At 37.0% G+C, this 25,755-nt stretch overlaps 2 protein-coding genes across 10 annotated transcripts; both read right to left on the bottom strand.

The window, feature by feature from the left end:
- Positions 1-5,987: 5,987 nt before the first annotated feature.
- On the bottom strand, positions 5,988-15,577 carry LOC112195904 (diacylglycerol lipase-beta). 9 transcript variants are annotated; one of them, XM_040518389.1, is made up of 15 exons: positions 15,089-15,576; positions 13,632-13,776; positions 11,497-11,716; positions 11,265-11,365; positions 10,960-11,081; positions 10,778-10,869; positions 10,468-10,573; positions 9,930-10,084; positions 9,547-9,665; positions 8,244-8,365; positions 8,077-8,139; positions 7,422-7,519; positions 7,043-7,305; positions 6,554-6,926; positions 5,988-6,471 (listed from the first exon to the last, which is right to left on the bottom strand). In XM_040518389.1, the coding sequence occupies exons 1-15, from the start codon at positions 15,362-15,364 to the stop codon at positions 6,429-6,431; spliced, it is 2,298 nt and encodes a 765-aa protein (XP_040374323.1). In that variant the 5' UTR covers positions 15,365-15,576; the 3' UTR covers positions 5,988-6,428. The 9 variants fall into 9 exon arrangements, with proteins under 9 accessions (XP_040374323.1, XP_040374326.1, XP_040374320.1 ...); XM_040518392.1 differs by adding an exon at positions 14,281-14,507 and having other exon boundaries at positions 5,988-6,926; positions 15,089-15,219; XM_040518386.1 differs by having other exon boundaries at positions 5,988-6,926; positions 15,089-15,577.
- A 4,548-nt stretch (positions 15,578-20,125) lies between these two features.
- On the bottom strand, positions 20,126-21,144 carry LOC112200744. Its single transcript, XM_024341752.2, has 2 exons — positions 20,733-21,144; positions 20,126-20,604 (listed from the first exon to the last, which is right to left on the bottom strand). The coding sequence occupies exons 1-2, from the start codon at positions 20,934-20,936 to the stop codon at positions 20,215-20,217; spliced, it is 594 nt and encodes a 197-aa protein (XP_024197520.1). The 5' UTR covers positions 20,937-21,144; the 3' UTR covers positions 20,126-20,214.
- Positions 21,145-25,755: the final 4,611 nt, after the last annotated feature.

Here is a 25,755-nt window from a genome sequence, read left to right as displayed (position 1 = left end):
CTTTAGTAATAAAATGGGAAAGCATTTATTTTACCTTATTTTCTTTAATTTATTTATTTATTTTTCGTCCCCTCACTCTTAGCGGTTTTTAAATGCTTTTTCCTAAGTTCTTTGGTTTTTCATTTGCCCAGTATACATATTTGAAGGGGTCGTGCATGAAGGAGCTGAGGCTTAATTAGGATCTATCACTTCTGTTGTGACTGTAGGTTATTGTTTAACCTACTCCTGTATTATATTGGTTTAAGTATGTAGTTTGTTCTGATCACCAAACTGTTTAAGTGTGTTGTTAAGTTAAGTACTTGAGAATTTGAATTCTATGATTGTACTAAGGTGTGGTATTAGCTGAAATGAGTACTTTGAATATGTGGAATGTAAACCAGTATTTGTGATCTTTGGTTTAAAAATCTTGTTGTCCATGTTTGTTATTTCGGTAGTCCAGTTTTAGGAGAAATTGTGCCAAATTTTTGGTAAAACTTTTTCCTAAGGTGAGCTATGTAGGCCCGCTTATGATTTCAGGGTGAAATTCTGATCGGGTCCTGTCAATTAGAGATTTGAGAAAGAAAAGAAATGAGAGAATTGGTGGAAAGGACGTGAGAAGAAAGAGGGATTGGGGGAAGGGGGAAGATGAAGAAAAGGGAAGAATAGAGGGATGGTAGGGATGCCGGATGGGTATTCTAAAATTGTAAGATTAGGAAGGATTGGAAGAAGGAATCTGGTAAGGAAAGGAAAACAAAGGCAAAAACGAAATCATACTTGCCACCGCCGGAGCAGAGAGCTACCACTAGAAAGGGTAGGCAAGAATGTGGAGGTGGGATGTGGGAGAAAGGAGCTAGAGAGATGTGAGAGCTTCCCCTCCTAGGAGGGTTTTAGAAGAGAAGAGAAGAGGAGAATTTAAAGGTAAACACTTATTGGAGAGCTGATATCTCTGATGGATGTTGATCAACAAGAACAAACTAAGAGACGTTCAAGGGAATTACAAGGACCTTCTTTGTGTGGCACCAATAATCGGAGAGGTCATGACATCATCTCTAATTAAGGGGTCTAAAATTATCACTCTATCATATATACTTAAGTCTTACGTAGATTATACGCCATACGAATCACTCATATATACTTAGGTCTTATGTAATTTTGAAATAGATATGCAATACGTAATTTTTAATGGTACGCAATACGATAATTGCAAGCGTTACATCAATTCTTGTCATAATTTTTTTTTATAGTTTTTGTATGTGAGTTTGCTTTTATTATTATATTATAATTATTGAATATTCATTGTCCTTTGTTATTACTGGTTACTCATTGACAAACGGAGGCAGATCGAGGGATTTGTGAAAGTAAACTGTGTTGGTGCGAGGAGGGAGGAGGGGACATAAGTGCAACAACTCGGGTCCAACAGGAAGCTCTTGTTTACTAGGAAACCTATGAAGTGACGACAAAGCAAAGAAATGGCAACCTCCCCGCTTGGTCAATTTGTACGGTCAAATGCTAGAAGAGAGATTTAGGTCATGTTGAGAAACAAAAATCAAAGTAGGAATAGGACTGAATACGTAGATATTTTGACCCACCATATGACTAAGGTATGTCACGCATAATTGCATAATTATAACAAAAAAATAACTTGCTGTCCAGTCCAATACACACGTACGCACGTACGACCGTGGATTGCATGAAAACAATCAAACTAGCAAAGGCTAGTCGTTGAGTTGGTAATCAAATGAAATAATACACTTTGACATTTGACCTTTGACATTTATATGTAGGTATATATAGTATATTTCCAAGCCGAATAAAGCTAATTTTCTGTCAATAAACTTGCAGACAAAGTCATCTACGACTTGAAAACTAAGGTGTATATACACACACATCTGGTTAGTCCAGGCGTGACAAGCATTGGGTTTAATTTACTTGAAAATGTGATACTGCATGTAATGAGAAATTGATCATACATATGAAGCAGCAATGTTTTGAAAAGTTGAACCTCTTCTCATCTACTTGATTGACAAAGAGAGTACGTAGTCAAGGAGTTAAAAGCAAAGAATGACTATACAAAACAACGCTACAACATGCTTGGGTCTTGATTAAATACTTGGTTGCGTGCGTGGCTTGGGCAAGTATCCAAGTCGTTATTTTATATCTTAGTTATTATATATATATATATATATATATATATATATATATATATATATAGACGTTTTAATTCATACGAGTCAATGTTACATAGTTATAGGGCACGACAAAAAACCCATTTCAGTTCAACTAAACCTATAATGATATTTTGTAAACAGTTGTGGCTATTGCCACCTTACAATCTGCATGTCAGTGTACTGTTAACCACAAGATCGGAGATTCGAACCCTCTTTCTAGCACCAAATGTTTCTGTATGGTTCCCAAAGGGGCACCAAGAATCACCGAGAGTACACCATCTTCAAGTTCGATCCATAACTTGTCAACCTACGACTACGATCGAGGTTGTTGGCCTACGACTCTTCGATGCTTAAGTCAGATGTTTGTAATATTATTGATAAGAAGTAGAGAGAGTAGTGACTTACCATAAATGAGAGGAGATGCATGTATATATAGTGTGGGTTAGGCATTGCCTCCTTTCCCCTTTCCAATGTAGGACTAAACGTGGGTTCACCAAAGTTGTTAATATCAGGCGCGCCTGGTTTAGTGGTAGAGTATTTGTGGTATTTCTACTCAGCACATAGCTGGTATCAACAAAATTGAGAAAACAAATAGATCCATGAAAGCAAAATTTTTCAAAAAAAAAAAAAAAAAAAACCTAAAAAACAAATAATCCTTCGCTTCTTGCATATATTCTAATAACGCTAACGACAATAACATGGAGAAGAAGATCATAATTAATATAGCGGGTTTGCAAAACTCGAGATTTGGTAGATTGTTTGTAACCATTAAAAAAAAGGCATTACAAGCAATCAATAATTTTTAATTAGAGGCTTAACTAGCTAGCTCTTAATACAACGCCGAATTACATAATTTTTCAAGTTGGTCTTCATAATTTATTAAAGGAATACTGAGTAGGGTGGCTCTATTTAGATCTCCACATTTGCTATATAGAGCTCCATGAAATTTTGTAACAATTTCATTACTATTATGACCCTCCAAAAAACAGAAAAAAAAAAAAATCCAACTTAATGAATCTAATCTTGCATGCAATTTTTCCCTTCATCACCCTCTGCATCCATCTGATCCTTTTTCTTCTTTTCATCTTTATCTTTTTTTTCATTATTATTCTTTTGTTCTTCCGTTTTCACCACACGGTCCAAACTATATCCCTCAATTCTTCCTTTATCTATGTTCTTTCTCCATCGCTCTTTTCTTACTTTCCCCCTTTATTTTTTTAATAGGTCTTTAGTCTTCACCACCCAGAAACTAAATGAATCTTCTATATTCGATCAATATTCAACATTTGCATCCTAAAAAGAAAAAGAAAAATTCAACATCAACATCACATTATGCATAACACCAACAATTATGCTTTATGATTTTCACATATCCTACGTAATTCATTTGACCATGATTATCACATATCCAAAATTATAAATTTGATCACTTTTCAATAGTTCATTTGGTCAGCATGTTCAAATTAAATCAAAGGCTATATATTCTAATCGATTTTGCGAAGATGATGGCTGATGATGGTGGTGGTCATCGCCTCCGACGCTATTTTCTTCGTTGAAAGGCTCTTCTATGATGAAAGATGCAGCTACACGTTTGGGAGCTTTTCTTTTGCATAAACTCGTTGTCCACCATTTTCTTATGGAGATGAGAGAGAGAGAGAGAGAGAGAGAGAGAGAGAGAGAGAGAGAGAGAGAGAGAGAGAGAGAAGGAGAGACAAGAGATAGAAAAAAAAAAAAAAAAACAACTACAATAATGATAAAGGGGCAAAATTGTTAGTTTAAGGAGAAAATAATAAAGTTGAGGTCTACATAGCAAAAATAGAGGTCCAACTATAATCATCCTACTAAATATAGATAGCTAATGAGGAATCCATTAATACTGAAGAAAGGCAAGACAACTCTTGAGATCAACCAGTTGTGGAGGAGAAGGCCACATGACCACATCCAACAATAAAGAGCAACAATAAAAAAAGAAAAAAGAACGAGGCAATGATGGCAGCAAAACAATTGTTGATGTTGGTGATTCTATTTTTGGATTTTATTTTTTTATGATTTATTATTCTTTTGAGAATAAAAAGGGTATAATTGATTTATTTGGTTTCATTTTCTCTTGTAGAGTGAACTAAGTAGATGGTAGTGTGGCAAGAACTGCACTTTTTGTAAACCGACATTAAAATTATAGAACCAATTAAACAATAATTATAAAAAAAGTATGGAAGAGAATTCATAGAACGGAGGAAGCATCCAAATGGGTTCGATCGGGGAAGATAAAGAAAGTTAGCTCTGCAATTGAAGAAGTCTAGGCAAAATCCTAGCTAGGTTTTGCGTTGGAATAATAAAGAACAAAAAAGAAAGAGAACTACACAACTCATAGTTTTCTTTTTTAATGACTCGTCTCTCATTGAGTTGACGCCCGTTGTTACTGAATCATATATGCTGGTCAGTTTAGCTTTTGAATCCAGTAGAAACAAAGAGCCAACTTGGCCTAAAGTACTTGTTAAAGGAGAGTAGGCTCTTTCTCATCACTGTATCTAACCCCCTTATCGTTTTTTGTTCTGTTGAAAATGGAATACCTTTTGTTTGAAGTTGGAATTCTTCGTTGTTCAAGACAAGAGACTGGAATTCTCTTGCTCAGTTAGGTTTGCGGGATATATGCTTGGTCCAACATTGAGAGGAAGTAGAATTTTAGTCGTTCAATTGTATCCTTTCTTCAAGTTCCTCGTTGTTTCCTAGCTAAACTAACTTGTTAAGGAATAAGTTCATGCACAGGCTAGGCTGCCATTATGGTCATTGGTTTCAGAATTAGTTAATTGCAACTCATTCTGTAGTGGTAATGGCCTTAATGAAAGGCAAGTTGTGTAAAAGTTTGATGGCCTTGCTACACAGATCGCAGCCCACATTCTGCATTTAAAATAGTACTTGTTTTTCTCGATGGAGTATTAACCAGAAACATTATCATTGTTTCTCTCAAAAAGAAAAGAAAAAATTATCATTGTAAATGCGTCGAATCATGTTAGATTCATAGCATGTCAATATATTAAATGTATAATATTGAATTTATGTGATTATTTAATTGAATGGATTATCCAATTTATTTAATAATTGTATTAAAAATATAAACTCAAACCTAACTTATTTATGTGATTAACCGCCTAACCCATATTAGCTCTCTCAATAACAAATCAACATAGATAATGTCACTATTAGTTGCCTTTTGATTTTGTGAGCCACAAATTATAGGCAAGGCCATTTAAACTTAAAATTAAAAAATAAAATCGAATGGATAATCCATGGGCATGGGGAGACTGAATGTGAAAGCAGCACATCTACACCAGTCCGTCATCGAAAAGTGGTCAGACAGTTGAGACTCGAAGGGTTAGATTGTACGTGATAATGGGTCAGTAGTTTTTGGGACGGGACAATAGCTTTTTGTTTTGCTGACATTGGCATTTTTGTTCCTTAATCGTACATTTTTGGCCCGGTTGCTTTTGAGTTTGAGGTAATAGTTCTTCGTAATATTACATTAGTTTTTAGAAAGATTATCGTAAATTTTCTTGTGAATAACAATAGCTCTTTTAGAAAATGATAATAACCTTTCTAAAGAATGACAAAAAATGAGTTGGTACTTGGCAGTTATCTGTTTGAGCTGATAACTACATTTACAACCCAACTGGCTTTCTTAATAAACGGGTTACACATTAGCCTTGAATTCCTACAGAGATCAACATGGGCAACCAAATTTGAATATTTAAAGATATGCTAGAAAGCGTTGCTGCAAAAACACGAGGGAAGACGATTATTCAAAGATTAACCAACCTACTAGCACATCAACGTGTGAAAAACTGAGATTTAATTCAGGCTGCATCAATCTGCAGTATAAGTTTTTTATATCACTTTGTACCATCATACTTCCCTTGCCCCAGGGCATTCAGGCTTCTAGCAAAATGGCCAAACTAGATATTGATGGTGAAATGTACATGAGATTTAGTTGAAGAAGCCCACCTAAGAATATTTGATGAATAAATATACTCTTCCAAGTGCCATTGCCCTCAGTTATGAAATGCTGCATTTTGGACATCAGTTCACAGACAACTGTGACGGCACAAGCAGCTGTGACCAGTGTTCAAGATACAGACACGTTATTTCCGCCAAAGAAACTGAACTCCCAAGGGCAAAAAGGAGCGTGTCTCAAGTCTTCTCATTAGGGGGCCTATATGTAATATCAATGCACATAAATCACGCCATTGGAGATTCACTAGGAAGAACCTGGGTATTTCGAACCTGCTAGCTCCGAGCTTGCAATAATTTTAGCATTGCATCGTGACATCTAAAAATATTTGGTCAGACATATCAAAGGAAGATGGTCCAACTGAAATAAAGAATCGTTAAATGAAACTATATCATGATACCTCCAAGGAAGATGGTCGAGAAACATTGATGGTGACACAATCATATCTTTGAAACTTTCTCTGTCTGCAATATAAGCTTTGTGAGATTTTGTCTTCTCGTGGACTCCCCAGCCTTTCCAAATAGGCATATCGAAGTTCCTCGGCTGTGCTACTATATGAATTACAAGGCCTGGCAGATACATCTCAGGGGGATCGGTAGGTGACACACTATCAGATCTGGGGACACTTTCCATAAACTCAGACACAGGATCATGATTTGCAATGGCATCACTGGCGAAAGGGTTAGTAAATTGATCGTTATCAGCTCCAAAATCTGTTTCACCTGTGCGAGCATCCTTGCACGCAAGGAAACCCTCATCTTGTTCCTCACTTGCTGCAATTGTGAAGCAATACACCACTCATATCCATGAGTATATGATACACAAAGTTGATTTAGGTTCTTTTCAGAAAATATTTATTTAAATCAGGATGTTAAAACTATTTAGCTACCTTTTATATCAAATTGAGGTCCACAGATTTGGTGGCTACGCTTCTCGGCAGTGATTGCCCCAGAAATGGCATCTGAAGCTGGATCCTTTACCTGAGTCCTATCTTTCTGATGTTTGCTTACATTAAGAAAATGACGTGCAAGCCTTAATATCATAGCTGAATCGGCTTCTGTATCTTTTGACATTGCCATAATTGCAGCACCTTGAAGCCGCAGGAGAGATCCAACAGAAAGGCGTGCTGAAAATTCATTGTTGTATACAATGCTGTGGACAGGTCAAGCACTAATAATGTACATGGGAGAAAATAACAAATTAAAACAGGCTAGGGTTTTAAATTCTATTCTAAAATTATCAGTGGTATGAGCGATAAGCACATTTACCTTGTAATAAATTCAGAACATGCATTTGCTACAACTGAGTCCACACATGGAAGGGGGCCATATGTATAGACATGCAAACTTGGGTATCGGTGATACAGCTACACAAATATTTTGAGAACAAAAACACACAAAAGGATTTTCATCAATATGAAGAGGGAGAGAAGTGACAAAGAAACAAGTGAAAGAAAATTTACTGATGGAGATACTCTAATTATATGGTCTATCTTTCTAGATTATATGGGCTTCCCTCAAGTTGAAGCAAACAGGATTTTTAAACAAATCTGGGTTATATTCTCAGGCCTTCTCCAGTAAGGATGTCTGCACTCCAAGTCCTTAGAAGAAGGCCTTTATATCATCATTATTGTCATGATTTGAAGAGTAGAGATTTCAATAAAAGAACAATTTTTTTAACGATATCCAAATGCCAAGAGGCGCTGATAGTCTACCATATAGTACAAGATTGATGGTCTAGGAGGGAACAGTTTATTCATCCTAATTTATTTTTGGTAAGAACCCAAGTACTGATGTATCTTTGCTTTCCCAAAAGTCAAGTCAAGAAACTGTGCTACAAAATAGAAATTATATGTCACCAAATACATAATTCATATTTCTTTTTTCATATAATGGAGAAATATGCACAAAATATGACCGATACCGTTAGATTTAAATACTGATTTGCATTTTTTGTCTGCAATTCAAATGTTGAAGACAAGCATGACTGCATACGAACAGTGAAACTAATAACCATTCAGTCATGAACTAGAAATGCATAAACAAATGAATTTGCAAAATCACATTATTTTCAGGTGAGAAATTCCATACTCTGAGTCCTAGCAATGCACCAATCGCACCTCCTAGGGAATGCCCCACTATGCGAATGCTATATCCCTCACACTCACATCCAGCTCCCAATAAAGAAGAAAGAAGGCCACTTGAGTCAGAGCCTGCAACAACATCAACATTACGAAGTGCCACAACTGAGAATATGTTAAAGCATATATAAGATAATAGGAAAATGAAAACATTTGGTAAGGAAATGTCACACAAGTAAAGCATAACCAAATTATGACAAAGAAAATCTAAAAGAGTCATAGAGTCCTAAGACAATCAACAATTCATAAAACCACCAGACCTAATAATCCAAAAACATGTAAGCAACTGGAGGGTGACTTGGAGTTAAGCTAGTAATTACTATTGAGAATTAAAAATATCTTGGAGAGCATGTGGGAAGAATAAAATCTGCATCAACCCTTAACAAAAGAATCATAGACTTGGAAAAGATAGCAAAGGAATCCTACATGGCATGATTTCTATCTGGACTTTAGCCAGCTACTTTGGTTTTTCTTATACATTTAGAAACTTAATATCTACCGATGAGATTTCGACATATATACAAAACTAATATTTTTCCTGCATGAACGTGTCTTACTGTCTCTCTCTGGAACATGTTTCGTATCTCTACTCTAATTATTCCTTCTCTCCATCTACTAAATCTAAACCAGAACCTAATACAGATCATTTCATGTGAAAAACTGAAAATCCTCAATCAGTCAATCTCTTCTCCCTCTCTTCAATCTTCATCACAAAGAAAAGTAAAAGCCATAATTCAACTGATTTCAGTATAAGCCATAAATCAATTGAAGCCACTGGAAAGTAAGATTGACTTGCTACTTCAGTTGATGTACGTTAACATGTTTTGATTTAACAGGTGATAACAGTAACATGATTATTTTCGCTACCCACAAAAAATAGATGGATTTTGTACTTTAGATTTGGCAATACTATTATGCCATTAGCTCTGGGGGGTAACAGGGCATGCAATAACTGACTTAAGACACCTCTTATATGTTAAAATCGGGTTAAGAAATGTGAAATCCTAGTTGTTGAAAATCTGGCTTTGTAGTTTTATTGTTTGTCTAATTGTTTTGATCTATTTGTGGCCGTCTTAAATGTTTAACTAATGATATCTGTCTCTATGGCCATGGAATGTTATTAGAAAAGAAGTTAGTAGTTCCAATTTTTATAATTTCGCACTGCTAACATTTGAGAGCCGGTCCTAGGTAAGACGGATCAGCATCAAACAGCCCAGTGAGTTTCAAGGGGAAAGACCAAAAAGTATATTCACCTTCAATTTGCATAAAAAGATCTCTTGCAGCCTCAACTATACCAGAGTGTGCATGGTGAGGGAAAGACATCAAGCTCTCTTTTACATCGCGTTGAAGAAGACAGCTACTGCAAACAAAACTGTGACTAGTAAATAATTATAGAGTGCTCATGGTGTGGGAACAAAACAGCAAAAAAGTGCCAGTGGTACAAATGGATGAAACCAAAGCTAGGGAGATGTTATTCCATCTTTTATCTCTTTTTTTCTCTTTTGTGTTGCAGGCTTTTGTTCCCACATTCATAGTTACATTTCTCAAACTCTAATAAGAACCAAATTATCAGACAAATATATATAAAACACAGTATAAAGCAGAGAGAGAGAGAGAGAGAGAGAGAGAGAGAGACTTTATCAATCCATCCAAGTCTTCTGCAGAAAGACGACATTCCCTACATAAGCTGTCAGTAATTAGATCTTCTGGGGTCTCAGTTCCCCGAACAGCAATCACCACGGATCTTAGATGATGCAGCACTATAACAAAGTATGCAGCTCTACACTTCGCCTGTAATAAAGTTTTAGGAGGAACAGAAATTATACTAAAAGGACAGCAAAAGACAATAGTTGACAAGATTCCACTTTCAAAGAAAACCAGCAAATCAAAGCTCTCGCCACAATATAAAAGGCATTGTATCGTGATATAATATTATATCCTGGGCCTCTCCACATCTCAGCTCTCGCCAATCATTTTTGGGTTGAATGCTCTAGCATTAACATCTCCCACATAGATCCAACTATTCTTAATCAATGTTACTCTAGAAACAAATAACCGAAATCTCTAGATCTGGAATCTAGTGAAATATTAATATATTGATCCCAGTAAAGAAAAATAACAATAAATGAATGTTTGATCCGAATGAGCTACAAACATGAAGGGTGATAACTCACCTGGTTAACACGCCCTTGTCTAAGTACCTCTGGGGATAACTTTACATATTTTAGAAACGCCGCTGCATGACCTCGCCACCAATTATCACCATCAAGTTTGGGTAGCCTAAAAGATGGCAAGAACAGAATTTTTAAGAAACAATGATTAAATCAAGTTTTTAAACATCTAGATCAATAACTGTAAAAATAAATAAATAAATAAATAAATAACAAACAATAACAATAAATAATGAATAATATAAGTAAAAAAAAAAAAACTGCTGTAAGCATTGTACATGTGCACAAGTAAGATACCCGATGAACTAATGACCTGTTACGAGTCCATGGGGTCAAAATCCCTTGCCTATAAAGCCAAGCACAAGGAAATAAGAAAGGGTGTCTTCCAAAATCAAGTAATGGACCCTGCATCATACAGAGCTTAAATATGAAAAAACTGTAATAATAATGTGCAGAAAAGAGAAAGCTTATATAACAAATACTTTTTCATAATACCGTGTAGGCAGCTTCTGCAAACTTATGAAGATCTGCAGCCTCCCTGATCTTTTCTTCAGGTGTCTCCATGCACTCGTCAAAGGATTTTGGTGAATGGCTCTGGTTCCGCAATAGTGCGAGACCTGGACAGTATAAAGTATGCAGTCTTACTTTTGTAAAACAAGAAATAAGAGATTTAACTGGGATAGGGTAACGTTAGCATGAATCGACTGTGGATGCATGGCAATAAGTAATGTATGCTCAACTAGAAAATGTAAGAAGTGCAAACAATTCACAAAATGAAGCTCCACAAGTTAAAAATGAACCTGCCATAAGTTTCAGATGTCCTGTGCCTGCTGCACGATAGGCAACAAGGTCACCCAGCAGTCGAGCTACTGAGAAAACCTCATCTTCTTCCAATACACTCCTGTAAAAGTTAGATAAGACAATTAATAAAAATAAAATGGCATAAATTGATATTATAGAGCAAAACATAAATGTGTTGTTAATGTCTGTATATGACTATATGTCCTGTATTGATCAAAATGTAAGACCTACAAGTATTTGACTCGTCCCATACAGCACAAGGCCTCGCGAATACCATGATCAAATACCTCCCTGTAATGAGCTTTCCATGCATCATCTTGGGTTGCATAAAAGGATCTCCATTTTAAAACATTGGATCCAGCCAAACATTGTAGCAGCGCAGCCAAACACACCGTGATCACAAAAAAGATGAGTAGTTGTTGCTTCCACAAAATATTGCTTGAAGTTGCCACTGGATTACAAACATTGCCAAATTTGTGAGTTGTGACATTCCACAAAAACATTAGGACAAAAACAATTCTTAAGAATTCAGGATGTGAGAAAATTTTTATATTGCTAAATTAACATCTAATAAGATAATTCAAAGGACTGATATTTCAGCCAATGACTTCTATTTAGTTTTGTAAATACATTCTTTATTAGGAGAGAAAAAAGTACAATAGGGGACATTATGCCCTTGGCAGTACTTAATTCTTCTTATCTGGGATGGATAAAAATGAGATTACCTATAAACAGTGCAGGTTCTCTGTGCACTATCCGGCTTAAGAACTAACAAACCCAAGTGTTAATTGCAGGGTAAATGCAAAAGACACTGAAACGGCACACAATTAGCTGGGATGACCCAACTCAACCTAGTCCAAAGTGTTAAACAATTGGGAAATGTAAGAATAGGTGTTTCCCACTCTCAGCTCCAGCTTTTGCACATCACAGACAAATGAGAAGAAAGACTGAAGGGGAAAAAAAAAGGCTCTCTTTTCAACCGTTTCATATACAATTTACAAGAAAAAATCCCCGATGACTCTAGCATCCACCTTCTCCTATCTGATCTAGATGGGACCAGCATTACTTTCTAAAATTTGAGAAAAGTGCTAAGAGTTCTTCAACTTCCAGGCCATTTTGGTTCCTTTGAAACTTGAATCCCAACTTAGAGAAAGAACATGAGTTAATGCACATTATGACAACAGAAAAGTTATGATTTTCGGATAATCTGTAGAAACAAGGAAAGGAATGAAAAAGCGGTCTTTTTTGGAACCATGAACCTATACAAGCAACAAGATAAATGATTCCATGCAATATGTCATTCCAGGGATTACAGCTTGAACCTTGAAGAAGAATATTGGAATCCCAGCTATTTGCTTGCACCCTTATTTACTTCTAATGACTGCATACCATAATGAATTTGTTTCCTCCTATAATCTCCTTGGCCATTTCACAGTAGAGCCTATTCCTTTTCTACCAAATATCCCAGCCCCAGACCACCTCTTTCTTGTACCTGCATCACCAATTCTCAATTCATTACATGATTTTTCTTCCTTAGTCCATCCCCTCCCATAAGAAGTCTCCTATTTCTCAATCTTCTTTCTCTTCAAAATCAGGACAGATAATAGATTGGTAAACTTCTCAATACCAATTGAACCGAAAGTTTATAGGAAGGCCTTTTTCCTCCCACCTATCCTCCTCCCCCCTTCCTCCACTACCGTATCCCAGAGACCCTCTAGGATATCCTGCTAAAGGCAGCTCAAACTATTTCATTGGACAACTGCTCCACACTTCCAACATGAGTGTTAATCCCAGCTACTGAAAACTTCTCCCTATCAATTTTTGACCCAGAAAAAACAAAAAATTAATCCACACACGCACAAATGAATTAAATTACCTTAAAAAATTTGCCAACTTCTGATTTCCCTTAGAGGGTAAAAACATTAGTATCACATGAAAATTGAAGATCAGATATTCCACTTCTTCTCTTCCCACACAGACCTTAGCTGTCGTGAAAACCCAAAACTACCTTTCCCTGGCTCTGTCTGCGATTCAAAAACCGCAAGCATCCCCTCATGCACTTCCTCCAAAGTATCAAAAACCCCTTCTTCTCCAAAATAAATTCCATAAACTCCCAGTCCACATGATCATAGGCCATGTCAAGTCAACTATCAAAACAAGACCTGTTTCTTTTTTCTTTCTCACATCCTCCAAAATAAAATCCATCAAGCTGATATTGTTTGGACAAAAGGCAATGTTGTATGTACCAACCAATTATCTTCATAATGGTGGTATAGTCTTAGAATTTAAATTCCCTGTCGTTACACAAAAAGAAGTAGATAGAAACGTCCAATACAATGATAAATGCAAAAAGCACCATGCCTTACCCAGAACACAATAACTTGATGCTTTGTTTTGAGAGTAGATCATGTAGTTGACCATACTGAACAGCAGGGAAGATGCACCAACAAATTGCAGTACTGTAATAACAGTTGCAAATCGAGTCCACCAAAGCCAATTCTTGTACCTCACCTGTTCAATCATAAAATAATTTCTCACTGTAATACAAGCATTGTGGTACAAAATACAGTCAAAAAATAAAATGGAATCACTCATCAACTCAAAAATTCACATAATGTTTCAAAACTATCTCATTTTACATGCAAGAAGTATAAAAGAGCAGGACATTATGACAAATAAAGCAATTCAACAAATAAACATAAAAGCTTCTGAAGAATACACGATGAGTTCTTGCTATATCCCAACATATTAGATCATGAATTATCAGCCCTAATGCTAAATCAACCACTTAGAAAGAGGGACCTTTCGTGGCTTTTTTGATCATGATATTTCACTAATGTCCATCAAATAGTTTTATCGCGTGTCCATCTTCCATTTTGAAATGTTCTGCTTGTACAATAAAAATCAAATGTGCATTGATTTTTCACTAATTTCACCATTACACACTGCTTACTAAGGTCTTCAACGTACTGCAAATTTCAATTCTTCCAGAACATATTACTTTCAGCAGTATACCTCCCAAAAAGGTTGTTGATAACATTGCACATATCTATGATCAAAGGAAGGTTAAAAGCGTGTCCAAACTCTCTATGGGACTTTTTAAATAGTTCCATCTCTGCTCCATGTTTGCTTCTTCCCCCTGTTGGTGTCTCCCTAACCTAGGCAGCGGCGTGAACTAAATTACCAGTGAGACAACAGGATCATCTTTCATTGCCAAAATGACTAGATTCATTTCCATTCTTCTACAGGAGAAACACACAAAAAATTAAGGGACTCCCGCAAAATGAACTTGCATGCATACCAAATTTTTGGGAAGACAGTGAACAGCAGCAAATCGTTAGAGAAGTGACTCCAGCATCCGTTTAAAACATTAGTAATTTGGCACTAGACATGGTAATGCTAACTAGTTAATATCTTAGATCAGAGCAAGTGAAAAAGAAAATGTATTGTAATCTGGTATAACATTCTTCCCTACTATCATCACGAATAGTTTATCCTAATCCTCAACTAACTTAATCAATCCCATACTAACTTGATAAGGAGAAAGCTCCCTGCGAGAAATAGAAAACTAGTGAAATAGTAAGCATCTTCCTTGTCCTTCCTTGTTCTATATCTCTAGAGTTTTTCATAGACTCACCAAGAGCCTAATCATTTGCATAACATCAAGTAAACAGGTATTGAAAATACAAATAGTTTCATCATTTTCAGCTCCACCCTGAAGATTTAATCACATAAAAACATGCTACATTTCGAAAATACAAGCGAAATGAAACAGTGTCATCACCACAGATTATTCATAGAATGACTCACAAGAGTGCATTACCCTGGTTTCGGGTCGAGAAGCATCTTCTAGAACATCAGCTGGAGATTCCTCAAGAACGGTCTTGGCAGTGGCTTGTTGGGCTGAACCAGTCTTGACCATGGTGGCAATGCGGAGAGCAGCCAAGAAAGGAACAGCCACAAGCATTACGAGGAGGCCGCGATCACAAGAAGGGAAAGCCAAGACCAGAAAATAGATACCCAAAATGAGCACCAGGGAATTGGCAGTGCCCAAAACCATGGCGGACCATCTCATGTTCTTGAGCTTTGAGACCCACATGGCCTCCTCTGCATGTGTCTATGTCTACGCTTTCCCTTCTATTCAATTTACTGCACTGCTACCTAAGCCAACATCGCCATAAATTCAAGGGGAAAGGGTAACTAGAACATAACATAAACAGAGGGAGATCAGAGAAACCTGGGAGGAAGGACGAGAAACCTGGTTGGCTCTCGTTTGTGTTTTTTTTTCTTCTTCAATCAAAAGAAAATGTTTATCCGTGTAATCTTAAATACTTATTCCACACCCTGATTTTTTATATATTTAAAATCAGGTGTGCGGAAAAATGAAATGACTAGCAGTAATTTTGCATTACAAAATCCTTATTATTGTACCAATGTGGATGGTTTAGTTGGTATGCGCATGTTTGTGGTTGAGTTTCAATCTAAGTTTGATCCCCGATACTAGAAGTTCTGCGTGGGGTCTTGATGTTAGTAAATCTCATGCTGAAATCCATACTTAAGGGCTATGTAGACAGGTACGTGTACCACGTCAATCCTTCAAAATTGAAACTTTTTGAAAAAAAAAAGACTATAAAGACACTTTTATTAGAGAAGGAAATATAGTTGCAATATATTTAAAGGAGAATTTCACAAATGGTCATTCAACTATGACTCATTCGACACTTTAGTCACTCAATTTTCAAATATATCACTTTAGTCACTCAACTATTATTTTGTCAATCACTTTAGTCACTAACTGGGCATTTTGTCTCACTTTAGTCATTTCTCTCAATCATTCTAATTCAGATTTCTCAATTTTTCATAATTGATTGAACGAAAATATCAATTATATTGTGGCAAATATTTTTTTTTTTAATGAAAAATTAACATAGTGACTAAAGTAAATAACAAAGTGCAATAATAATTGTCTAAGGAAAACATATCAACCTAGCTCTGCTAGGGTTTGGGGCGGCGGCGTCTCCTTTGAGATGGGTCTTCCTTGTATCTACTCCACTTCAATGGAGTCGGTCACGGGCTTTGGTCCGTCTCTTGCCATTCTTCCTGCCTTCTGTTATGGGGTGGTTTGCCGGGATTTTGGCCAATTGAGAGTCAGAGACTCGAGGACGAAGGTTCTGAGTTCTGGCCTTAAAGGAGTGCAAGGCCAATCATGGTCTTCGGCGGTCGCTCACGGTGGTGTTTTGGCTGATGGTGACGATGGCTGGTCTTCACGTTCGATTGTTGGGGGTTTATGGGTTCATGGTGATTATGGCCTCTGGTCTTGTTTGTGCATGTTGATTCATACTCTCTCTTCGACTTCTGGTCGATGGTGGGCTGGGGATCAGGGATTGAGCCGGCGGTGGTGGTGGACTGGCCATCAGGGATCACGATGGCGGATCTGCAGAAGGTTCCAGATCCGGATCTAGGATCCGGGTGTTTTGGCACACGGGTCTGGATCTGGGATCCGGGTGGAGATTGGGCTTGGTATATGGCCCACTATTTTTGGTGGGCTGCATATCAGTTGCTAGATTGGTTTGGGACTCTTGCTTACTGGTATTGGATTCGAGACCCAAGTTTATGGTACCTGTTCGTGAAAGATCGTCTGCCAACATCGCCATGTTCTGACACCCTTGGCCGGCTTCGATCTTTAGGTGGGAGAGTGCCTTCATTCCAGCGCCAAGTTGAGTTTTGTCAAATTGTGCATTGGAGTTCGATGGGTAGTCAAACCACCGACTACTCAATTCACTACACGGCTGCAATCCGTAGTGTAAAATCAGCGCTGCATTTCGATGCTGCTGCTCTTGCATTTTTAATTCTTTGTATTTCAGATGCAATTTTTGCATCTTTTCCTTTCGCGTTGTTTATTTTCTTTTTTATGCCTATTGGCATGGTATCATTGTAATATTTCAATTTCAATAAAGTGCTGACCTCATTTTACTAAAAAAAAAGTAAATAACAAAGTTAAAGTTGAGTGACCAAAGTGTCGAACATGTAAAAGTTGAGTGATCATTTGTGATATTCTTTCTATATTTAATAGTTTTTAATTTTGTTATAAACCCGAGACAAACATGTGTTCTTGATAATTTTCTACCAGGCTACACTACTAGTAATTCTAAACTACAAAATCCTTGTGATTGTTTATATTGTTCTCTGGTAATAAGTGGAGAGAAAATAAAAATCATTTTGATAGACCCTAATTGGAATCTTCTTTTGCAACCTTGACTAACAGTAATTTTGCATTACAAAATCCTTATGACTATACGTATTTGATTTAATGATAACTGAAGGAGATAAAGTGAAAACCATGTTATTAATTGTAAACCCTAGTCAGAATCTTCTTCATATGTTCTTGGTAATATTTTACAATCTTAAATGGGAAAATCGTCCAAATAGTACTTGAACTTTTTCAGACTATTAATTTTCATACCTAAGTTTTGGGAAATATCAAAATGGTACCTGAAGATTTAAGCATACCTATGAGCAATAAAAACGTTAATCCCATTAACTTTTGAAGGGTAAAACTGGTACTTCATGTATTCAAGTACAGTAAATCAATTTTGACTTATTTTTCTTTTCATCAAAACTCAAAATAGTGAAAATACAATGACTCTCTCTGTTCTGTCTTCTTTGTGCCCACTTTCTCGTCTTCATTCAGCGTTCATCAACAACCCCTCCCAAGTTCTGAGCCTTGCCATTGCCAGCCACTATCAACCACCCCAACCCATCTTCTTGCATCAATTTTATCAATTGGGTATCAACAAATTGGACTCTTTCTCTCTCAAATATTTGATATTGCAACTTGAGATTTGTTGTTTTGCAATCCATATTTTAAGGTTCCTCTCTCAATGGTATGATATTTGAACCTTCAAATAATTCTTCATGTTCATGGGTTCGATTTGGGGCTAGGTGTTCCATTATATATGGGGGTAAAACTGAAAATTAGTATCATTTATAGTGTTGTTCAAAAGGTATATAAAGTAAGAGATACGGGTGATGGGTTTTCCAAGAAAGAGCGGCCATGGAAGACAACTAAGGTATAGATAGTCGGTCGCTCACTTGGTTTGGCTTTTTGGTGAAGCTGCCTTTGGGGTTCTGGGAAGGTCATGGAGGGGTATAATGGTCCGAGTAGATGGAGAAGAGGGTTGTTGGATTTCACAGTCAGCTTTCTGCACTTTACTTACAAAAACTGGGTCCTTGAAACCAAACTGAGGCGGCCGGAGTTGACCGCCGATTTGGTAATCGCGGAAGGCTACGGTGGCGGTGGAGGAAATACTTGAGGGATCGCTCATTAGACCCACTTTTCGATCACATATTTACATTTTAACCATTCAATTTTTAGGTATATATGAGTAGATCGTCTCTATAAAGTTTCAGCCAAATTGGTAATCATTAAGGCACTCATAACTGCAATTTACAATTAAAACACGAACCGTTCAAGTTGGACAGATTCGGTTCGTCCATTGATTTAACCTAGTTCGATACCTTAATGATTATCAACTTGGCTGAAAATTTGCAGAAATGATCTATACATTAGGACCTAAAAACTGAACGGTCAAGATGCTAAAATAAGATAGAAAAGTGGGTCCCACAAGGAATCCCTTAAAATGACCAAAAAAAAGGATTCCTTAATGGAAGGGCCTTGATATATATAGGCCAGTTCTGAGGCGGACGTCCGCACTGCTGCAAAAGTGTAGACATCCATGCTTTCTACGCTATCAGGCGGCACGTCTCTTGCCGGACGGAGGGCAGGGGCATCCCGAACGTTTTCATGGCTAAGGAGATAGAGATCGAAGGTTTTGAGCAGCAACCTCACTTGAATCTTCAAGCTCGATCAACGTGGATTGCAAACTGGTAGCCGGTGAGTCCACCGGCGAGAAGAAGTTCAAGATCGACGTCTGGTCTCCGTCCGACAAGAGCCACGCCGCCTTTAGCACCTGATCGCGACAAAAGTATGGACGTCTGCATTTTTTAAGCATTGCGGAGGTCCGCTTCTTATCCTCTGTGTGTGTGTGAATAACAAAGCATAAAAATATTCAAGAAAGGATAAAAAAAAATTTCATTGCTATATATCGAATTCATAAGAGGCGACATTTTGATTATTCACCTTAGGAAACTCTCAGGCTGGCCTTGATCCGCTCCTAGAATAATTTTGAAGTTCGTTGACGGTGGAGATTCTTGTTGTATTAATTGTGGGTCCTCTTCGTTAGCAACAACTATGAATTTTTCCTAGCCCCTCCTCCGTCTTTGATCAACCATAGGGATTCGGCTTTTCAACTTTTGGGGATTGCATGGCATGCTCTACTTGTCGTGATGAATGGTGACCATGGTTCTACGTGGGGATGGTGTTTAGCTTGTTGAATCTGATGCTCAATTTAGGATCCGGGTCCGATTTGGAATTTGCTCATGGTGTTTACTATACAGGGATGCTTGTTGGTGGCATCTAATTGTCATCGGTTTCACTGCTACTTTACGTTCCTCTTAATAGCATCTTGCCTTGCTAATGGTGAGTAGTAGTGCAATAAAAGATTACTATTTAGACATTAGCTTGTTGTCTCTGAGAACCTATTTTAATATACTTTCATACAGTTCCTCCTTGTCAACAAATGGTCGATGTACTTGAACATTATTATTAACAAATAATCCAACGTCTTAAGTTAAAAAAATATGTAATTTATTGATGTTTCTCTAACCAACCATCTGTCTACACATCGCAAATTCAATGAACTTTTCTTTTCAAAAAAAAAAAAAAAAACACCTGTTAAAATTTTCCAACTTTACGAAACACAATTAGTTGTTTGTTAGGATAACAAATAACCAAACTAAATTGGGAATGGAGTGGCTGTGCATATCTTTTATTTATTTGAATATATACAAGAATGCAAACCAATTAACATACCTCGTTACTACAATTCCCTAATCTGAGTTAGATAATGCTAGCTCGATCGACCAAGTTGAAGGACTTGAGTTGAGATTTTGGTTGGCACTTGGAAGTGGAAATGAGTGGACATATTTGCAGTTGGGGCAACAAGGAGAAGACTTGGAGAGTATCACAAGCAGATGGCAATTCAAACAAGCCAAAGCCAGCATCATATTATTATTGCTACTGCCGATCACCGCCTCTTCGGCAGTTACTTTCTTTGAGCTTCTTCGGCAACGTCGCTGCTCCGAACACGAATCATCGGCCGAGAAGGTGCTCGAGATGTGGAGCTCAAGGTCCAGATGTGCTTCCTCCTGATCCTCCTTTAATGGCCGCTTCCAACTCTTTTCCGATGTCTTTCTGTTCAAATAGTACACTTTTCCCGACTGCAACACCAGTATTAAAATATACATTATGATCGAGATAACTAGTTGTAGAAGATGTACTTGATCGAAATTGAAAAAATACGAACTGATAGAAAAATTTAGCTAGAGAGATATATATATTTAGTTGCCTTAAGATCAAGGCACTGCTCCCAATCCAATGGCAAAGGGTTTTCAAGCTCGAGATCAACATGACTTGTACGAACTACTGATGTTTCATTAATCTTCATCAGGAGGTAATCATCTTCAAAAAGCTTCCTCTTCTTCCTGCTAGTATTCATGTTCTTGCTTTCTGCAGATATCGTTGGAGCTAAAGAGAGCTCTGTAAGTTCCATCTCCCCTCCAAAACAAAAGAAGGATATCGATCGAACGAGAGGAAACTTTAAATTTGGGATAATACAAAACCAAATTTAATCCCTCCGCCTTTGATTATTCAAGAGTTGCAAAGGAATTAGTTAAAGAGTGTTATTAAAATTGGGTTCGTCGATCAGATAGAAGCCATGCATTAAAGAGAGGAGGGCAGGCCAAAGCATTTAAGGTGGCAAGTAGATATCACTTCAATGCCTCGAAATCTAACTCTGTAGCTCCATCAAAGCATTTAAGAGACCAATACAGACACACCACCTCAGAACTCTCCAACTCTACGCCAACTTAATTTAATTCTCAGCGAATTTTCTTATTTGCATTCACCTCCTTTTCTTAAATGCTATTCAGATATACATGTGGTTACATACAAAAAATTAAACTCACTAGTTTTATTCTTTTCGTTCCCGATTTATGCTGCCAGATCCATTCTCAGACTAAAACAACACAACACTCATTTTTCTGGTTTTCGTTTTCGTTTTACAAACCCTAATCCTTCTTTGGCTTTGAAGTTTTTGATTCTAAATCAAAGAATTATAAAGCTCAATCATTGCAATTAAGTGAGAAACAATGAATATACTTTGTAATATGCATGGAACCAGCTAAGCTCCTGCTCTGGTTGATGCAGTTATAATCATGATGCCAGTCAAGCAGTTTGCAGCTGCAGTGTAATTAATTTATCCAATTTTTACACCTATACGGAGGTATACTATACTATTTATAGGTTAAACTTTCTATATATGTCTTTGTTTTCATATTTGTTTTTTTCATATATGTCCACTATAAGTACCAATATTTCTCAATATATGTCTTTGTTTTCATATGTAGTTTAGGTTGGATTTCACTCGTCTCTGTTGCTTGCTCTATCTGACTTGAAACGAATTTATAAAACTTTATTGTTTGTTAATGTGGTCTTTTAAACTTGGCACTATATTTCTCTCCTATAAATGTAATTAGGGCTATCAATGGGTCGTATCGAGTTAAGGTATTTGTCGTGTCGCAAAATATAAACTCAAACCCAACCCATTTATTAAACTGATTATCCATTTCCAACTCGCTTAATCCATTTAATAAATAAGTCGTGTCTTGTTAGACAAAATTACTCATTTAAGCGTTAACAATGAGACCCATTTAACTAAAAAATTGCATTAATTGATTAAATTCACTAAAAACTCCACAAGACGAAGAATATAAATAATTATATATAATTCATAAATAATTAAATCCAATAATTAAAAAGTGAAATATTTCAAATTGTCCAATCCTATGATAAAATACTCTGAACGTCCAAAATTTCAAGAAGAAACATAGCACAATTGGGTTATACGGGTTCACTTCGTGTTGGCGGGTTGACCCATGGCCGACCCATTTATTTATTAAATGGGTCATGACGGGTTGATCCATCGCCAACCCGCTTTTTAATCGTGCGGGTTCAACCCGCTTTATTTCGTGCGGGTTTCGAGTCGTGTCGGAATTGACAGCCCTAAATGTAATATGATCTAAAAGGAAATGTTTTGTAGACAGTGAAATGCTAATCATGAAAGTTTGGGGCAAACCTAATCTTCATCAAGGTCTAACATCTATTTTTTAAGGGGGTGAAATCCACACTCCCAATTTTACAATCCACACTCTTTTCCCTTTTTCATTAAAATTCATATATAAAGACAAAACTAAGTTATGAAAGACAAAAATTTAAGTCACTAAAAAATGAAACATGGACTGTAGATTGTAAAATAAAGAGTGTGAAGTTCAATCCCTTTTGCTAAAGTAATCATGAAAAGCTAGCGAACAGTTGCTGATAGATGAGGGTAGTTTTAGCTACTAAACTTCTTTCTCTAAAAACGGGGATAATTTTTTTTTTTGAAAGGAATCTTTATTTATTTATTTATTATTATTATTATTTTCCCTTATTTTTATGGTTACTTTACTCTATTTGGAAACTAATTGATTACTTGGAGAAAAGAAATGTCACTAACAATGACGAGCCTCTTACGCAACTAAATAGATTAGTGGAAGAAATTCCAGGGACAGTGACTAAGACAACTTAATGCTTCTTTGCATGTGATGCTGTTCTACATCATCAAGTATATATCAATAATAATAAAGCATATCGTATTGCTAGATTATTGTTCGTGAGCCTATCTCTCTTAAAAAAAAAAACTCTCTCTCTAGAGGAAAACCCTAGAGCATGCCTTTGTCTATGCTAGTGCATGTCCGACTGCGCCTCGGCGCCACCAATTACCTCTGGCCTAGCCAGTACATGATGGGTGAGGCTAGACTGATGGTTTGTTTCAGGGATGTGTGCTCAGAGATTGGATCAAAAGGTGTTTTGGTTCGTCTCCCTCGGTCAAAGGGAGTGGCTGAGTCGTGGATGGGAGCTGGGATCAGAGAAGAAATGGGCTTTTGTTGGCTTGGAGTGGCGTCTGGTGGTGGTTAGAGGTTGGTGGGCTAGATTCAATGCCCGGTATCGAAGGTCGGTGGGATCGATGACTTATTGGGTGAGGTTTGATTTGGATCCTGCTGTAGAGTTTCCATGTTCCAGTTGGTGTTGGGTGGAGTGAGATGCTTGAAGTAGTTCGCCGATGGTTGGACGATGATGGTGGCCCGACACTAGTGGTGGGAAGGCAGTTTTGGTGGCTGGACGATGCAGCTGCTGATTTGGGTCGAGAGGGCTGGATACCTTGCTAGTTTGGTCTTTTGCGCTTGGATGCTACATGTGGGCTCGATATGGGCTGGAGATGAGGTTTGGGCTCACTTTGTCGGTCTTGCCTAGGCTAATTTTTTTTTCCTTAAATGCTTTTAATGTTTTACGTTGTTTAGTTGTTTTGCGCATTTTGCAAGCAATAAGTCTCTATATGTAATGTGTAAGGCTAGTCAGACTGTTTTCTTGTGTGTGCACTCAAAGTGCTTTATCTGCTCTAGGTAGGCGGTGAGTTCCTTACTTCATCAAATGATCGCAGCCTTCTAGTGGCATGATAAGACCAAGTGCCATCAGATTTATTCTCCAGCGACAACATAGTAGGAAAATGGTGCTTTTGGTAATCATGCTATATCATAATCGAGTCACTTATCAAGATATCTTTCCGTTATGTAACCGCTATGTCAAAGCATATAGTGTAGCTAGTAGAGCACTCTTTGCTAATTGGTGCCTGGTTGAATATTTTTTTTTGGTAGAGACTGCTGATATAATTTTATAACGTTCTTTAGATGCTTATTATAATAAGAGGTTTAGGCTCAATACCTGCCCCTCTCCCCCTTTTTTGTATTCGGTAGTTTCATTAATCAAGGTTTGAGGGAAACCGCACCAGCCATTTGTTAAAAGAAAAAGAAAAAGATTATTGTAATCGAGTTATTTTTCCATTATGTAACTTCTATGTCAAAGCATATAGAGTAGTCAGTACAACACTCTTAGCTAGTTGGTGCCTGGTTGAATTTTTTTTTTTTTTGGTAGAGACTGCTGATATAATTTTAGAATGTTCTCTAGATACTTATTATAATCAGAGGTTTAGGCTCAATATCCCTCCCCCCCCTCCCTTTTCTCCCCTTTTGTATTTAGTAGTTTCATTAATCAAGGTTTGAGGGCACCATCCATTTATTTTTTATTTTAAAAAGATTATTGTTTTTGAGCCAAGTTTTTATTTTTAGACTATGGGTCAGATATATTGTCTCATGGACGTATTCTATGAATTTTCTTTACCCTCAAATTCTCTGCATTCTATTGTTGGTAACTTTTGAGGCCTGTTCACCTGAGAAACAGTTTTTAATGGACTGTGAGGAACAAGTGAATCTGACAACCAAAAACAAATGCATATTTTTAAGTTTTTATAATTTCAGCCTTTTAATTTAATACATGTAGTTGAGATACATTTGTCTCTCACAGTCCTTTAAAATTATCCCTTATGTGAGTAAGCCTGAGTAGCTTAGAGTGTGTGATGTTGTTCCAGATGCATTACTAAATCATTTTATTTTTTTGACAAAAAGATGACAATTTTTTTCTTTTACTTTAATTTTGACTAACAAATAGTTACTAGTGTGTAAGTACGGTTAGTTGCATATAAATTCAAAACTAGCATCTCCGATGATAGAGACAAATATACAATCCTAGAGAAACCATACAAATGGGCCCAACTAAGAAATAAGTAATACCTCCCACCTACAAAGGATTTCCTTTACAATTTTGGATTTATATGTACTAGAAATCCATGTTCTTATACTAGAAGTGGGGTGACAGAAAACTCAAATCCCAAAACCGAAGAGTGCATGAAAATTTGATCTAGATTGACTCCAGATCCAGACTTGTAAAGCACCCAAAACACGCACCAAATTCAATTAGAGCCTGAAATCCGGATACAACCTGGTTCCCATACTCAAATCCCAAACCCACCAGGATTCTATATCTGCTGAGATGGGCACCATCAGAAGGTTGTGTTACCAAAGAACAATAGACAACCGAAAACCATGACCAAACGAAAAACATGCCAGCCAATGAAACCCAACATTTAAAGTAAAAAAGCCTGTCTTGAATACGCGAGGAAGATCATTGGAGTAGTCAACTGGGTTTACCAACATAAACTCCATCAATAGTGTGACGTCGTTTCCATGCTTGCTGGGCAGCGACCAATTTTTAAAGGACACAGACAAAGAATTCTAGCCATAATGATCCTGAAAAGAACAAGGATTTCAACTTTATTCCCATATTTTTGGGCATTCCTCTCCTCTAAAATGGCATAAACTAGTCCATATTACTGTTCTGAGAAGAAGCAGCCCAAGATTGCTGAAGCAGCTAGCACC

This window comes from Rosa chinensis, chromosome 4 (assembly GCF_002994745.2).
Source record: "Rosa chinensis cultivar Old Blush chromosome 4, RchiOBHm-V2, whole genome shotgun sequence".
In the NCBI taxonomy this organism is placed as follows: Eukaryota; Viridiplantae; Streptophyta; class Magnoliopsida; order Rosales; family Rosaceae; genus Rosa; species Rosa chinensis.
Note: the sequence above shows the minus strand (reverse complement) of the source record. Positions and strands in the feature narration are given on the sequence as shown.

Coding starts and splice junctions, on each gene's coding strand:
- LOC112200744 (XM_024341752.2), bottom strand. CDS start 20,936: ATGGAACTTACAGAGCTCTCTTTAGCTCCAACGATATCTGCAGAAAGC. Junction 20,605..20,732: donor AGCAGTGCCTTGATCTTAAG/GCAACTAAATAT, acceptor CTGGTGTTGCAG/TCGGGAAAAGTGTACTATTT.
- LOC112195904 (XM_040518386.1), bottom strand. CDS start 15,364: ATGTGGGTCTCAAAGCTCAAGAACATGAGATGGTCCGCCATGGTTTTG. Junction 9,666..9,929: donor GACTTGGATGGATTGATAAA/GTCTCTCTCTCT, acceptor TACTAGTCACAG/TTTTGTTTGCAGTAGCTGTC. Junction 8,140..8,243: donor GTGCATTGCTAGGACTCAGA/GTATGGAATTTC, acceptor GTTCGTATGCAG/TCATGCTTGTCTTCAACATT.